The 17,194-nt window shown below is 43.1% G+C and overlaps 1 protein-coding gene across 1 annotated transcript; it reads right to left on the reverse strand.

Annotated features, from left to right (window-relative positions):
* Window positions 1-8,755: 8,755 nt before the first annotated feature.
* Window positions 8,756-11,035, reverse strand: LOC103638931 (probable acyl-activating enzyme 17, peroxisomal). The gene is made up of 6 exons (XM_020546318.3): window positions 10,965-11,035; window positions 10,589-10,662; window positions 10,187-10,407; window positions 9,717-9,811; window positions 9,503-9,612; window positions 8,756-9,093 (listed from the first exon to the last, which is right to left on the reverse strand). Exons 1-6 carry the CDS (start codon window positions 11,033-11,035, stop codon window positions 9,080-9,082), a joined length of 585 nt encoding a protein of 194 aa, XP_020401907.3. The 3' UTR covers window positions 8,756-9,079.
* Between the last annotated feature and the right edge of the window lie 6,159 nt (window positions 11,036-17,194).

The following is a 17,194-nucleotide window of genomic DNA, read 5'->3' on the forward strand; positions in this document are numbered from 1 at the left end:
GGTGATGAAGAGGCTCCATGCATCGCACTAAGGAACATGTCCATTGGGGATGTGTTTCCTAAGGAATCCGAAGAGCCTCCAAATGCACAAGATCAACCATCCTCCTCCACACAAGCATCTCCACCAACTAAAAATGAGGATGAGGCTCAAGTTGATGAAGGAGAAGATCAAAGAGATGAGCCACCTCAAGATGACGACAATGATCAAGGGGGAGATGCAAATGATCAAGACAAGGAGGATGAAGAACCGAGACCGCCACACCCAAGAGTCCACCAAGCAATCCAACGAGATCACCCCGTCGACACCATCCTCGGCGATATTCATAAGGGGGTAACCACTAGATCTCGTGTTGCACATTTTTGTGAGCATTACTCTTTTTTTCCTCTATTGAGCCACATAGGGTAGAGGAAGCACTACAAGATTTGGATTGGGTGGTGGCGATGCAAGAGGAGCTCAACAACTTCACTAGAAATGAGGTATGACATTTAGTTCCCCGTCCTAATCAAAATGTTGTAGGAACCAAGTGGGTCTTCCGCAACAAGCAAGATGAGCATGGTGTGGTGACAAGGAACAAAGCCCGACTTGTGGCCAAGGGATATTCACAAGTCGAAGGTTTGGATTTCGGTGAAACCTATGCACCTGTAGCTAGGCTTGAATCAATTCGCATATTACTTGCCTATGCTACTTACCATGGCTTTAAGCTTTATCAAATGGACGTGAAAAGTGTCTTCCTCAATGGACCAATCAAGGATGAGGTCTATGTTGAGCAACCTCCCGGCTTTGAAGATAGTGAGTACCCTAATCACGTATACAAACTCTCTAAGGCGCTTTATGGGCTCAAGCAAGCCCCAAGAGCATGGTATGAATGCCTAAGAGATTTCCTCATCACTAATGGCTTCAAAGTCGGAAAGGCCGATCCTACTCTATTCACTAAAACTCTTGACAATGATTTGTTTGTATGCCAAATTTATGTTGATGACATTATATTTGGGTCTACTAACGAATCTACATGTGAGGAATTTAGTAGGATCATGACAAAGAAATTCGAGATGTCGATGATGGGGGAGTTGAAGTACTTCTTGGGATTTCAAGTGAAGCAACTCCAAGAGGGCACCTTCATTAGCCAAACGAAGTATATTCAAGACATTCTAAACAAGTTTGGAATGAAGGATGCCAAGCCCATCAAGACACCCATGGGAACCAATGTGCATCTCGACCTCGACACGGAAGGTAAATCCATCGATCAAAAGGTATACCAGTCGATGATAGGCTCTTTACTCTATTTATGTGCATCTCGACCGGATATTATGCTTTCCGTATACATGTGTGCAAGATTCCAAGCCGACCCTAAGGAAGCTCACCTTACGGTCATAAAACGAATCTTGAGATATTTAGTTCATACTCCTAAGTTTGGGCTTTGGTATCCTAGGGGATCCACATTTGATTTAATTGGTTATTCGGATGCCGATTGGGCGGGGTGTAAAATTAATAGAAAGAGCACATCGGGGACTTGCCAGTTCTTGAGAAGATCCTTGGTGTCTTGGGCTTCAAAGAAGCAAAATTCCGTAGCTCTTTCTACCGCCGAAGCCGAGTACATTGCCGCAGGTCATTGTTGCGCGCAACTACTTTGGATGAGGCAAACCCTTAGGGACTATGGTTACAAATTAACCAAAGTTCCTCTTCTATGTGATAATGAGAGTGCAATCCGCATGGCGGATAATCCCGTTGAGCATAGCCGCACTAAACACATAGCCATTCGGTATCACTTCTTAAGGGATCACCAACAAAAGGGAGATATCGAGATTGCATATATTAACACTAAGGAACAATTAGCCGATATCTTTACCAAGCCACTAGATGAACAAACTTTTAACAAACTTAGGCATGAGCTAAATATTCTTGATTCTAGGAATTTCTTTTGATGTCTTGCATACATAGCTTATAAATATACCTTTGATCATATCTCTTTTATATGCTATGACTAATGTGTTTTCAAGTATATTTCAAAACAAGTCATAGGTGTATTGAAAGGGAAATGGAGTCTTTGGCAACGACAAAGGCTTCCACTCCACTCCATGACTCATCCTTCGCCGTCGCTCCGAGCAACTCTCCAACTTTGGTATAATCTTCACTCATGTTTTATTTGCCCAAAGGGGGAGAAAGTAATTCAAAGGGCTCTAATGCCTCTGTTTTAGCGATTCATGCCAAAGGGGGAGAGAATGTTAGCCCAAAGCAAAAGGACCGCACCACCACCAATTTCAAAATTTTTAGTTTGGTTTCAAAGCAGTATTTTCAAATTGGTATCTTACTTGTGATATAATTGGTATACCCTCTTCAAAATTAATACCAAAATCCTCTTAAACACTAAGAGGAGGATTTCATTAAGGGGGAGTTTGTCTAGTCAAAGGAAAAGCATTTGAAACAGGGGGAGAAAATTTCAAATCTTGTAAATGCTTACCTTTGACTCTTTGCAAAAGACTTTGAAAAGAATTTCCAAAACCTTTGCAAAAACAAAACATGTGGTGCAAGCGTGGTCCAAAATGTTAAATAAGAAAGAAAATCAATCCTTGCATATCTTATGAAAATATTGGTTTCAATTCTAAGTAACCTTTTGCACTTACAATATGCAAACTAGTTCAATTCTGCACTTTTATATTTGCTTTGGTTTGTGTTGGCATCAATCACCAAAAAGGGGGAGATTGAAAGGGAAATAGGCTTACACCTTTTTCCTAAATGATTTTGGTGGTTGAATTGGCCAACACAAATTATTGAACTAACTAGTTTGCTCTAGTCCATAAGTCTTTACAGGTGCCAAAGGTTCACAACAAACCAATACAAGTCAAAGAATAGGGGTTCAAAACAAAGGAGCCAAGTATACCGAAGTGTCCCCTGGTCTGGCGCACCGGACTGTCTGGTGTGCCACCGGACAGTGTCCGGTGCACCAGGGCACTCGAGGTTGAACTCTTCACCTTCGGGAATTTCCAAGGGCGCTCTGCTATAATTCACCGGACTGTCCGGTGTGACAGCGGAGCAACGACTACTTCGCGCGCAACGGTCGACTGCAACGCATTAAATGCGCGCATGCGCGCGCAGAGGAGCAGAGCACGCGCGGGTGGCACACTGGACAGCCTACAGGGCCTGTCCGGTGCACCACCGGACAGCCAAGCGAGCCCACAAGTCAGAGCTCCAACGGTCGGAACCCAACGGCCAGGTGACGTGGCTGGCGCACCGGACTGTCCGGTGCGCCCGTCGACAGCAGCCTCCACCAACGGTCAAGTTTGGTGGTTGGGGCTATAAATACCCCAACCACCCCCACATTTAAGTCATCCAAGTTTCTACACTTCTACACCTTACAAGAGCTATAGCATTCAATACTAGACACACCAAATAGATCAAATCCTCTCCCAATTCCACACAAAGCTTTAGTGATTAGTGAGAGAGATTTGTTGTGTTCATTTGAGCTCTTGCGCTTGGATTGTTTCTTTCTTTCATTCTTTCTTGTGAACAACTCAATTGTAACCGAGGCAAGAGACACCAATTGTGTGGTGGTCCTTGCGGGGAAGTTTGTTCCCGTTTGATTGAGAAGAGAAGCCCACTTGGTCCGAGGGACCGTTTGAGAGAGTGAAAGGGTTGAAAGAGACCCGGTCTTTGTGACCACCTCAACGGGGAGTAGGTTTGCAAAAACTGAACCTCAGTAAAACAAATCCTTGTGTCTCACTTCTTATTCGCTTGTGATTTGTTTTTACACCCTCTCTCGGACTCCTTTATATTTCTAACGCTAACCCGGCTTGTAGTTGTGCTTAAGTTGTTAAATTTCAGATTCGCCCTATTCACCCCCCCTCTAGGCGACTTTCACTCTCCCCGTGTTTGTCATCTTGGAACATAGAATCCCTACTACTCTCCCCCCATAAGGTGTGTGAACTCCTTAAGCACAATCTGTTGTGAATAATATAATACAAATTGACGTTTTGTTCTCTTATGTCTTTTTCTGTAGGATACAAAGATTCTTCGAAGGAACTTTGTGATTGATCTGTTATGTTATGACGATAATTTGTGCTGATATGCCATCCCTGCAAACATATAACAGAGACATATTGAAAGGTAAATAGGCTTACACCTTTTCCTAAATTGATTTTGGTGGTTGAATTGCCCAACACAAATAATTGGACTAACTAGTTTGCTATAGTCTATAAGTTCTACAGGTGCCAAAGGTTCACAATAAGCCAATAAAAAGACCAAGAAAGGGTTCAAACAAAGAGAGCAAAAGACATCCCAAAAGGCACCCTGGTCTGGCGCACCGGACTGTCCGGTGTGCCACCGGACAGTGTCCGGTGCACCAGGGCACTCGACGCTGAACTCGCCACCTTCGGGAAAATGGGAGGCCGCTCCGCTATAATTCACCGGACTGTCTGGTGAAGCACCGGACAGTGTCCGGTGTCACACCGGACTGTCCGGTGTGCCAGTGGAGCAACGACTACTTCGCGTGCAACGGTCGACTGCAACGCATTTAATGCGTGCCTGCACGCGCAGAGGACAAAGCACGCGCTGTTGGCGCACCAGACAGTCTACAGGACCTGTCCGGTGCACCACCGGACAGCCCAGAGGCCCCACCTGTCAGAGCTCCAACGGTCGAACCCCAACGGCCTGCTGACGTGGCTGGCGCACCGGATAGTGTCCGGTGGCGCACCGGACTGTCCGGTGCGCCATGCGACAGCAGTCTTCCAACGACCATATTTTGGTGGTTGGGGGCTATAAATACCCCAACCACCCCACATTCAATAGCATCCAAGTTTTCCAACTTTCTACACATTACAAGAGCTATAGCATTCAATTCTAGACACATCCAAAGAGATCAAATCCTCTCCCAAGTCCGGAATCACTCCAAATCAAATAGTGACTAGAGAGAGCAACATTTGTGTTCATTTGAGCTCTTGCGCTTGGATTGCTTCTTTTCTTTCTCATTATTCTTGTGATCAAACTCAATTGTAACCAAGGCAAGGGACACCAATTGTGTGGTGGTCCTTGCGGGAACTTTGTGTTCCGTTTGATTGAGAAGAGAAGCTCACTCGGTCTAAGTGACCGTTTGAGAGAGGGAAAGGGTTGAAAGAGACCCGGTCTTTGTGACCACCTCAACGGGGAGTAGGTTTGCAAGAACCGAACCTCGGTAAAACAAATCATCGTGTCTCGCTATTTATTTGCTTACGATTTGTTTTGCGCCCTCTCTCTCTCGGACTCGCTTATATTTCTAATGCTAACCCGGCTTGTAGTTGTGCTTAAGTTTATAAATTTCAGATTCGCCCTGTTCACCCCCTCTCTAGGCGACTTTCAATTGTTATCGGAGCCCGGTGCTTCATTAGAGCCTAACCGCTCGAAGTGATGTCGGGAGCATCCGCCAAGAGGGAGATCGGGACCGGCGAGAAGCCCGCCACAAGCCATGGAAAGGCTCCATCCGGGGAGTCCGCCAACAAGGTGAAGGGATCCCCTTCACACAACAAGTCGGGTCAAAGCGATGACAAGAAGAAGATGAGGAAGGTGGTCTACTACGAGACCGATTCTTCGTCGCCATCCACCTCCGGTTCCGACACGCCGTCCGTAACTTCTAAGCGCCATGAGCGCAAGAAGTTAAGTAAGATTCCCCTACGTTACCCTCGCATTTCCAAACGTACTCCTTTACTTTCCATCCCATTAGGAAAACCACCTATGTTTGATGGTGAAGATTATAATATGTGGAGTGATAAAATGAGGCATCATCTAACCTCACTCCACACTAGCATCTGGGATGTTGTTGAGATTGGAGTACAGGTACCATCACCGGGGGATGAAGACTATGATTCGGACGAGGTCGCCCAAATCTGACACTTCAACTCATAGGCCACCACTATACTCCTCGCCTCTCTAAGTCGAGAGGAGTATAACAAGGTGCAAGGATTAAAGAACGCCAAGGAGATTTGGGACGTACTCAAGACCGCACACGAAGGAGATGAGGTGACAAAAATCACCAAGCGGGAAACGATCAAGGGGGAGCTCGGTCGGTTCCGACTCAACCAAGGCGAGGACCCTCAAGCCATGTACAACCGCTTGAAGACCTTGGTGAACCAAGTGCGCAACCTCGGGAGCACAAAATGGGATGACCATGAAATGGTTAAGGTTATTCTTAGATCACTTGTTTTTCTTAAACCTACGCAAGTTCAATTAATTCGTGGTAATCCTAGATATACACTAATGTCTCCCGAGGAAGTGATAGGAAACTTTGTGAGCTTTGAATTGATGATCAAAGGCTCAAAGAAAATCATCGAGCTAGATGGCCCCTCCACGCCCGAAGCACAACCGGACGCATTCAAGGCAGCAGAGGAGAAAAAGGAGGAGTCTACATCAAGTAGACAACCCATCGATGCCTCTAAACTCGACAACGAGGAAATGGCGCTCATCATCAAGAGTTTCCGCCAAATCCTCAAGCAAAGGAGGGGGAAGGATTACAAGCCCCGCTCCAAGAAAGTTTGCTACAAGTGTGGTAAGCCCGGTCATTTCATTGCTAAGTGTCCATTATCTAGTGATAGTGACACGGGTGACGACAAGAAGAGAAAGAGGAGAGAAAAGAAGAAATACTACAAGAAGAAGGGCGGCGATGCCCATGTGTGCCGCGAGTAGGACTCTGACGAGAGCTCCTTCGACTCCTCCGATGAAGACGCCGCCAACATCGCCGTCACCAAGGGACTCCTCTTCCCCAACGTCGGCCACAAGTGCCTCATGGCAAAGGACGACAAAAGGAAGAAGGTAAAATCAAGATCCTCCACTAAATATGAAACCTCTAGTGATGATGATAATTGTAGTGATGAGGAGGATAATTTGCGTACCCTTTTTGCCAACCTAAACATGCAACAAAAAGAAAAAATTAAATGAACTAATTAGTGCTATTCATGAGAAGGATGAACTCTTGGACTCCCAAGAGGACTTCCTAATTAAGGAAAATAAGAAGCATGTTAAGGTTAAAAATGCTTATGCTCTAGAAGTAGAAAAATGTGAAAAATTATCTAGTGAGCTAAGCACTTGTAATGATATTATTGCCAACCTTAGAAATGAAAATGCTAAACTAAATGCTAAGGTTGATACTAATGTTAGTGATATTTCAATTCCCAATCTTAGAAATGATAATGTTAGCTTACTTGCTAAGATTGAAGAATTGAATGTCTCTATTGCTAGACTTAGGATTGAAAATGAAAAATTGATTGCTAAGGCTAAAGAATTAGATGTTTGCAATGCTTCCATTTCTGATCTTAGAGATAACAATGATATTTTGCGTGCTAAGATTGTTGAACTTAATTCTTGCAAGCCCTCTACATCTACCATTGAGCATGTTACTATTTGCACTAGGTGTAGAGATGTTAACATTGATGCTATTCATGATCACATGGCTTTAATTAAACAACAAAATGATCATATAGCAAAATTAGATGCTAAAATTGCTGAGCATGACTTAGAAAATGAAAAATTTAAATTTGCTAGAAGCATGCTCTATAGTGGGAGACGCCCTGGCATCAAGGATGGCATTGGCTTCCAAAAGGGGGACAATGTCAAACTCAATGCCCCTCCTAAAAAATTATCTAACTTAGTTAAGGGCAAGGCTCCCATGCCTCAGGATAACGAGGGTTACATTTTGTACCCTGCCGGTTATCCCGAGAGCAAAATTAGGAGAATTCATTCTAGGAAGTCTCACTGTGGCCCTAATCATGTTTTTATGTATAAGGGTGAGACATCTAGCTCTAGGCAATCAACCCGTGCAACATTGCCTAAAAAGAAAACTCCTGCTGCATCAAATAATTCTAAAATTTCATTTAAAACTCTCGATGCATCTTATGTGCTAACCAACAAATCAGGCAAGGTAGTTGCCAAGTATGTTGGGGACAAACACAAGGGCACCAAGACTTGTGTTTGGGTAGCCAAAGTTCTTGTATCTAATGCCAAAGGACCCAAAACCGTTTGGGTACCTAAAATCAAGAACTAAACTTGTTTTGTAGGTTTATGCATCTGGGGGCTCAAGTTGGATCATCGATAGCGGGTGCACAAACCATATGACAGGGGAGAATAAGATGTTCTCCTCCTATGAGAAAAACCGAGATCCCCAAAGAGCGATCACATTCGGGGATGGGAATCAAGGTTTGGTCAAAGGATTGGGTAAAATAGCTATATCACCTGACCATTCCATTTCCAATGTTTTTCTTGTAGATTCTTTAGATTACAACTTGCTTTCAGTTTCGCAATTATGTAAAATGGGTTACAACTGTCTTTTTATGGATACATGTGTTACTATCTTTAGAAGAAGTGATGATTCAATAGCATTTACACTATACCACAACCTAGCAATAACGACTTACTTACCGTCGGTATAAACCGTTATAGCAACGTACTATCAGTCGCTATAGAGTTATACCGACTAACACTTTCTGACGCTGTAAGTGGCGTCGGCATAAACGTATAGCGACAGACATGTTTATACCGACGGACGGTTAGACGTTAAAAAGATATACCGACTAACATATTTATCCCGACGGACAGTCTGTTAGAACTTATACCGACACACTGTCTGATGCAATATATGTATTTTTACCGACTAACAATCAAACGCTACGACTATATGAGCCTAAAAAAATATATTACTAGCAATTTCCAATTATCATCAACATCAGATAACAATTGTACTGAATTCATACATAGCAAGTGTACTGCATTCATACATAGCTCATGTTGACATAGCTCATGTTTTCATTCATGACAATAACAATTATACTGCATTCATACATAAAGTTCACAAGTTTGCTTTTGTTGTAATAAAGATCAAAATAAGCAGCAACAACACTAAGTTTGGCTTGTGAAAGCTCAGAGATACTAGCTAGTACAACCACATGTTGGTTTCACAATTTTAAGTTCACTTGCAAATTTCTCTTTTGGAAAAAATACAAAACAAAATATGTAGCTGCATCCATCCAAGAGAACTTTTGATCTTTCTTGTTGTAGCATCCATAGGCACCACCGCGATCTGCTTGCTATTGTCATCATAGAGTAAACAAGTGACTTACTACCTCTAGGACCTCCCTCCTGACAAAATTAAAACCCAAATCATTAGTAGACTACTTAGAAATCCATTCCAAAATAAACTATAGAATAGATACCACCATTGCTCCATGATTAAGCTAAATATACAATAGTTGAACGCATAAACAAGTATAAGCTAATTTAATTGAAATACTGAGGTTCCTGATTTCTGTGGTCATGCAGTCAAAAGAGATCAAAAAGGTCTTGACGATATCCATGGAATCCAGATATGAAGTGTCAGAATTTGCAAGCAGTACATGAACGCAGTAGGACATAATGTCAGGCTCCTAACATAAATGTTTGATGCCAATGATATCAAAATTGCACTAATATTCCACACACAGGAATCCATGCTATGCTCTGGTATGAAAATAAGATATGTTGTTTAAAAAAAGACAAAAGGTGAATCCACCACCAATCTCTGTGCCTGCACAGTACTCGATTACTGGCTTGTAACCAGCTCTTCCCATCAGCCATAAATAATCATCCACACTGGATGCCTCCCCAGAGGAGCTAAAGCATCTGTATATAATGAATATGGTCAATAGAAACTGCATACCATACTATATGTGTAACTTGCAAAGTTAAGACAAAAGGTCTGGATAGTTGAGCAATTAAAAAATTACCGGATGGAGGACCAGACTAGTCCAGCTGTACAGTCCGTATTCTTCCAAGTACGAACGATGCTAAGTACCAGTCCAAGCATTGTTACCTTAGCATCCTGAAATTAGGTAACTATAAGTAGGAACAAGATTGCAATGAATGAAGATGGAATACCATTAAACTCAAAAAAAAGACATTGCAGGGCGATATACATAGGAACAATGCAAATTGGACAGTTTCATGCATGCACTATTCATTTTTCGAAAGAATCCACAAACATATGAGCGAACCAAGTCAAATGGTTGAGGTTCATGATGAGTAACTGAAAAAGCTTAACTGGAATAGCAAACCATGCATAGAAAACTTTGTGCATTCAGTTTATTTGGAATTGATATTTAGATAGTATAATGTACATGAACACAATTGTGAAATGGTCCATAATTTCTGTCATTCTAACACTAATTTTGTGAATTCAACTATCTATTTTCTGTACCTGTACAAACTTCGCAAAGCCTGAACTATTTGGGGAGCCATTATACAGAGCCATGGAATCTCCATTCAGCAAGGAGGCATAAACAAGCCAAGGGCCCATCATCCAACCAAGATTCGTTGGCCAAGCAACAACATCTCCTTTACGAATATCCATGTGACACCATCCATCGGCAGCTGCCTTTAGGGGTGTTATATGTGTCCATGGAATTGCTTTGGGCTCCCCTGAATATGGAGAACTGTCAGAATTTTTTGTACAAAAATATTTTTAAATGCACTAATTGATCAACTTGTTATCATAAATTGGATCTGCCATTGGCCAGTTTGCAGTATGCAGCTGTATACCTAATAATTGCATATGGGCGAGACATGTCAGAACTGACAAAATTATCAAACATCATCTTACCTGTGGTCCCTGATGAAAATAGAATATTGGTGAATGCATAGGCAGGTTGGTTAACAGCAGTGTAATTTTCAGCCCCGCAGTTTTTTTTCTGGTTCAGTCAGTGAATGTCCAATAGCATCAAGTTATTCCAAGGAAACTAGGTGGATTTCATGAGTTAACTAATTTATTTTCGTATTACTTAACCAAAAAACTAGTTAGCTTATTGCACATTGTGAAAATAATCTAGAACTGCTCGGTAATTTGACTTGTGTTCTAGAGACAGCTCAGTACAATTCACTCTAGAAATCGCCAAGTGTTCAGATGACACAGGAAAGACTCTCATAGAACCTGGGCTTCTCCCCAAATTTCAAAGTATCATGACAAGAAAATAACTCACTCGGTATAATTAACCCTTCCAAGGAAATCTTGCCAGGAAAGGTCATCAACACGTAGTCCCTTTATTAGCATGAAATAATGTTTAATGTACTGTAGTTAGTAGCCTACCTCTGACGGATAGTATGTTAATGACCGTGTTCTAGTACTGGTAGGTCCCCAGACTGCATATGGTATGTTTGCCTCGTGCCAAATAAGTGCATCCTCATTAGCAAAATTAATCTAAACAACTAGGAGATATTTCCATTCCAGCATAAACATAACGAACAACCCCTCCTCCATCCCAAATAGATTATTCAAAAGTTCACACAAAGTCACCAATAGCACTGTACCTACATGTTCACACAACTTGCTGAATTCAGCAGCAGCATGTCATGACCAAAGTTCACAAAACTTCTAGGGTTTATACTATTTCTAAAAAAATCATTAGCAAAAATCAGCTTAGCCTCCTGATATCCAATTAACACACTCAAAGCGCTATCCTTTTTTCTCACAATAAAAGGAATGTTGATGATGCAGAACACCAGTACGAGGTCATCACTAGGCCTGAAAGTATCTCCCTTGCACCCGAACAAGTAAAAACAAACGCTTAAGCATCCGCTAAGCAGTCAATTCCTCTTGCGAACAGCACCCATGAGTACACCAAACAACTACAGCTTCCGGATCACAACAACCAAAGGAAAGGTCAGACAATTAAATCCTAAAATTACCTTAACATCAAAGCAAACATAACCAAACTACCCGCACTATAGAACCTAAACCCACTGACGAGCAAGCCGCGATCGACCTAAGACGCGTCTTCGAACCGAAATCTCGCAAGATGCCGAGGGCGTTCTCACCATTGGCTCGCCCTTCTAGAAGAGGTTGAACATACATGAGCATCCCGGGGTCCGCGGGTGGGCGCTTGGGCCCGAAGAACTTGGCTGCAAAGTACCAGACGGGACGGCGGAGTGTGCGCACGTGGCTGGGGACGGGACGGCGCGCGGATGGGCTGGGGAGGAGACTGCGCGCGGCCGGCCGGCTGGGGAGGAGACGACGGCGCGCGGATGGGTTGGGGAGGAGACTGCGCGCGGCGGCTGGATGTTTTGGCGGCCGCTGCTCGAGAAGTAATAGGGTTTTGGGCTTTGTGCGCCAACTGGCCTAAATTGCACATATTTTTTATAGCGACTGACAGCGCAATGCTATATGTATGAATTGCCGACTGACAACGCGACATTATTCACATATAAATATAACGACTAACACTCAGTTGGAATTTAGATATATGCCGACTCACCATCTGTGGCCATGTATACCGACTAACAATTTGATGCTAATTCTCTATTTATAGCGACGGTCGTCAGACACTAATTTGGTGTTGTGGTATAGTGTTAAGGGAGTGTTAGAGGATCAGCTATACTTAGTAGATTTTGATAGAGCTGAACTCGACACTTGCTTAATTGCTAAGACTAACATGGGCTGGCTCTGGCATCGCCGACTAGCACATGTTGGAATGAAGAATCTTCACAAGCTTCTAAAGGGAGAACACATTTTGGGATTAACAGATGTTCATTTTGAGAAAGACAGGATTTGTAGCGCATGTCAGGCAGGGAAGCAAGTTGGTATTCATCATCCACACAAGAACATCATGATGACTGATAGGCCACTCGAGCTCCTACACATGGATCTATTCGGCCCGATAGCTTACATAAGCATCGACGAGAGTAAGTACTGTCTAGTTATTGTGGATGATTATTCTCGCTTCACTTGGGTGTTCTTTTTGCAGGAAAAATCTCATACCCAAGAGACCTTAAAGGGATTCTTGAGACGGGCTCAAAATGAGTTCGGCTTAAGGATCAAAAAGATTAGAAGCGACAACGGGACGGAGTTCAAGAACTCTCAAATTGAAGGCTTCCTTGAGGAGGAGGGCATCAAGCATGAGTTCTCTTCTCCCTACACCCCACAACAAAATGGTGTAGTGTAGAGGAAGAATAGAACTCTATTGGACATGGCAAGAACCATGCTTAATGAATACAAGACTTCAGATCGGTTTTGGGCCGAGGCGGTCAACACCGCCTACTACGCCATCAACCGATTGTATCTACACCGAATCCTCAAGAAGACATCATATGAACTCCTAACCGGTAAAAAGCCCAATGTTTCATATTTTAGAGTCTTTGGTAGCAAATGCTTTATTCTTGTTAAAAGAGGTATAAAATCTAAATTTGCTCCTAAGGCAGTAGAAGGCTTTTTACTAGGTTATGATTCAAACACAAGGGCATATAGAGTCTTTAACAAGTCCTCTGGACTAGTTGAAGTCTCTTGTGATATTGTGTTTGATGAGACTAACGACTCTCAAGTAGAGCAAGTTGATCTTGATGAATTAGGTGATGAAGAGGCTCCGTGCGTCGAGCTAAGGAACATGTCCATTGGGGATGTGTGTCCTAAGGAATCCGAAGAGCGTCCACAAACACAAGATCAACCATCTTCCTCCACACAAGCATCTCCACCAACTCAAGATGAGGATAAGGCTCAAAGTGATGAAGGAGAAGATCAAGAAGTTGAGCCACCTCAAGAGGAGAGCAATGATCAAGGGGGAGATGCCCATGATCAAAATGAGGAAGATGAACAAGTTCCGAGACCGCCACACCCAAGAGTCCACCAAGCAATACAACGAGATCACCCCGTGAACACCATCCTCGGCGATATTCAAAAGGGTGTAACTACTCGATCTCGTGTTGCTCATTTTTGTGAACATTACTCTTTTGTTTCCTCTATTGAGCCACACAGGATAGAGGAAGCACTTCAAGATTCGGATTGGGTGGTGGCGATGCAAGAGGAGCTCAACAACTTCACTAGGAACGAGGTATGACATTTAGTTCCACGTCCTAATCAAAATGTTGTAGGAACCAAGTGGGTCTTCCGTAACAAACAAGACGAGCATGGTGTGGTTACAAGGAACAAAGCCCGACTTGTGGCCAAAGGATATTCACAAGTCGAAGGTTTGGATTTCGGTGAAACCTATGCACCCGTAGCTAGGCTTGAATCAATTCGCATTTTACTTGCCTATGCTACTTACCATGGCTTTAAGCTATATCAAATGGACGTGAAGAGTGCCTTCCTCAATGGACCAATCAAGGAGGAGGTCTATGTTGAGCAACCTCCTGGCTTTGAAGATAGTGAGTACCCTAATCACGTATATAAACTCTCTAAGGCGCTTTATGGGCTCAAGCAAGCCCCAAGAGCATGGTATGAATGCCTAAGAGATTTCCTTATCACTAATGGCTTCAAAGTCGGAAAGGCCGATCCTACTCTATTCACTAAAACTCTTGACAATGATTTGTTTGTATGCCAAATCTATGTTGATGATATTATATTTGGGTCTACTAACGAATCTACATGTGAGGAATTTAGTAGGATCATGACACCGAAATTCGAGATGTCGATGATGGGGGAGTTGAAGTACTTCTTGGGATTTCAAGTGAAGCAACTCCAAGAAGGCACCTTCATTAGCCAAACAAAGTATATTCAAGACATTCTCATCAAGTTTGGGATGAAGGATGCCAAGCCCATCAAGACACCCATGGGAACCAATGGGCATCTCGACCTCGACACAGGAGGTAAATCTGTAGATCAAAAGGTATATCGGTCGATGATAGGTTCTTTACTATATTTATGTGCATCTCGACCGGACATAATGCTTTCCATATGCATGTGTGCAAGATTCCAAGCCGACCCTAAGGAAGCTCACCTTACGGCCGTAAAACGAATCTTGAGATATTTAGTTCATACTCCTAAGTTTGGGCTTTGGTACCCTCGGGGATCCACATTTGATTTAATTGGTTATTCGGATGCCGATTGGGCGGGGTGTAAAATTAATAGAAAGAGCACATCGGGGACTTGCCAGTTCTTGGAAAGATCTCTGGTGTCTTGGGCTTCAAAGAAACAAAATTTCGTAGCTCTATCTACCGCCGAAGCCGAGTATATGGCCGCAGGCCATTGTTGCGCGTAATTGCTTTGGATGAGGCAAACCCTTAGGGACTATGGTTACAAATTAACCAAAGTTCCTCTTCTATGTGATAATGAGAGTGCAATCCGCATGGCGGATAATCCCGTTGAGCATAGCCGCACTAAACACATAGTCATTCGGTATCATTTTCTTAGGGATCACCAACAAAAGGGGGATATCGAGATTGCTTATATTAACACCAAGGAACAATTAGCCGATATCTTTACCAAGCCACTAGATGAACAAACTTTTAACAAACTTAGGCATGAGCTAAATATTCTTGATTCTAGGAATTTCTTTTGATGTCTTGCATACATAGCTCATTAATATACCTTTGATCATGTATCTTTTATATGCTATGACTAATGTGTTTTCAAGTGTATCTCAAAACCTAGTCATAGATTGAACGGGAATTTGAGTCTTCGGCGAAGACAAAGGCTTCCACTCCACTCCATCAAAATACTCATCCTTCGTCGTCGCTCCGAGCAACGCCACTCTCCGTCTTTGGTATAAATCTTCACTCATATGTTATTTATCAAAGGGGGAGAGAGTAGTTAAAAGAGCTTGTATTTCACTCAAGTATCCGTTTTTGGCGATTCATGCCAAAGGGGGAGAAAGTATTAGCCCAAAGCAAAAGGACCGCACCACCACCAATTTTCAAAATTTGAAGTTAGGAAAAGGTTTTGAAATAATAAATTTTCTCAATTGGTATCCTATTTTTGATAGAATTTCAAATTGGAACACCCTCTTCAAAAACTAATATCTAAAACGCTCTTGAATACTAAGAGGAGGATTTCACTAAGGGGGAGTTTTGTTTAGTCAAAGGAAAAGCATTTGAAACAGGGGGAGAAAATTTCAAATCTTGAAATGCTTCTCAAAATCTTATTCATTTACCTTTGACTATTTGCAAAAGGACTTTGAAAAGAATTTACAAAAGAATTTGCAAAAACAAAACATGTGGTGCAAGCGTGGTCCAAAATGTTAAAAATATAAAGAAACAATCCATGCATATCTTATGAGAATTTATTGGTTCAATTCTAAGTAACCTTTGCACTTACAATTATGCAAACTAGTTCAATTATGCACTTCTATACTTGCTTTGGTTTGTGTTGGCATCAATCACCAAAAAGGGGGAGATTGAAAGGGAATTAGGCTTACACCTTTTTCCTAATTGATTTTGGTGGTTGAATTGCCCAACACAAATAATTGGACTAACTAGTTTGCTCTAGTATATAAGTCTTACAGGTGCCAAAGGTTCACAACAAGCCAATAAAAAGACCAAAGGTGGGTTCAAGTAAAGAGAGCTAAAGACATCCCAAAAGGCACCCTGGTCTGGCGCACCGGACTGTCCAGGTGTGCCACCGGACGGTGTCCGATGCACCACCGGACAGTGTCCGGTGCACCAGGGAACTCGACGCTGAACTCGCTACCTTCGGGAAAATGGGAGGCCGCTCCGCTATAATTCACCGGACTGTCCGGTGTGTCAGCGGAGCAACGGCTACTTCGCGCGCAACGATCGACTGCAACGCATTTAATGCGCGCCAGCGCGCGTAGAGGTCAGAACACGCGCAGTTGGCGCACCGGACAGTCTACAGGACCTGTCCTGTGCACCACCGGAAAGCCCAGAGGCCCCACCAGTCAGAGCTCCAACGGTCGAACCCTAACGGCCGGATGACGTGGCTGGCGCACCAGACAGTGTCCGGTGGCACACCGGACTGTCCGGTGCGTCATGCGACAGCAGTCTTCCAACTGCCATATTTTGGTGGTTGGGGCTATAAATACCCCAACCACCCAACATTCAATGGCATCCAAGTTTTCCACCTTCAACATATTACAAGAGCTATAGCATTCAATTCTAGACACTCCAAAGAGATCAAATCCTCTCCTAAGTCCAAAGACAACTCCAATCAATAGTGACTAGTGAGAGAGTGATATTTGTGTTCATTTGAGCTCTTGCACTTGGATTGCTTCTTTTCTTTCTCATTCTTCTTGTGATCAAACTCAATTGTAACCAAGGCAAGAGACACCAATTGTGTGGCGGTCCTTGCGGGAACTTTGTGTTCCGTTTGATTGAGAAGAGAAGCTCACTCGGTCTAAGTGACCGTTTGAGAGAGGGAAAGGGTTGAAAGAGACCCGGTCTTTGTGACCACCTCAACGGGGAGTAGGTTTACAAGAACCGAACCTCGGTAAAACAAATCATCGTGTCTCACTCTTTATTTGCTCATGATTTCTTTTGCACCCTCTCT

The sequence above is a fragment of the Zea mays genome, chromosome 9 (genome assembly GCF_902167145.1).
Source record: "Zea mays cultivar B73 chromosome 9, Zm-B73-REFERENCE-NAM-5.0, whole genome shotgun sequence".
NCBI lineage: Eukaryota > Viridiplantae > Streptophyta > Magnoliopsida > Poales > Poaceae > Zea > Zea mays.

Coding starts and splice junctions, on each gene's coding strand:
- LOC103638931 (XM_020546318.3), bottom strand. CDS start 11,035: ATGCTAATAAAGGGACTACGTGTTGATGACCTTTCCTGGCAAGATTTC. Junction 10,663..10,964: donor GGAAGGGTTAATTATACCGA/GTGAGTTATTTT, acceptor AAAAAACTGCGG/GGCTGAAAATTACACTGCTG. Junction 9,613..9,716: donor CTAGTCTGGTCCTCCATCCG/GTAATTTTTTAA, acceptor CATTATATACAG/ATGCTTTAGCTCCTCTGGGG.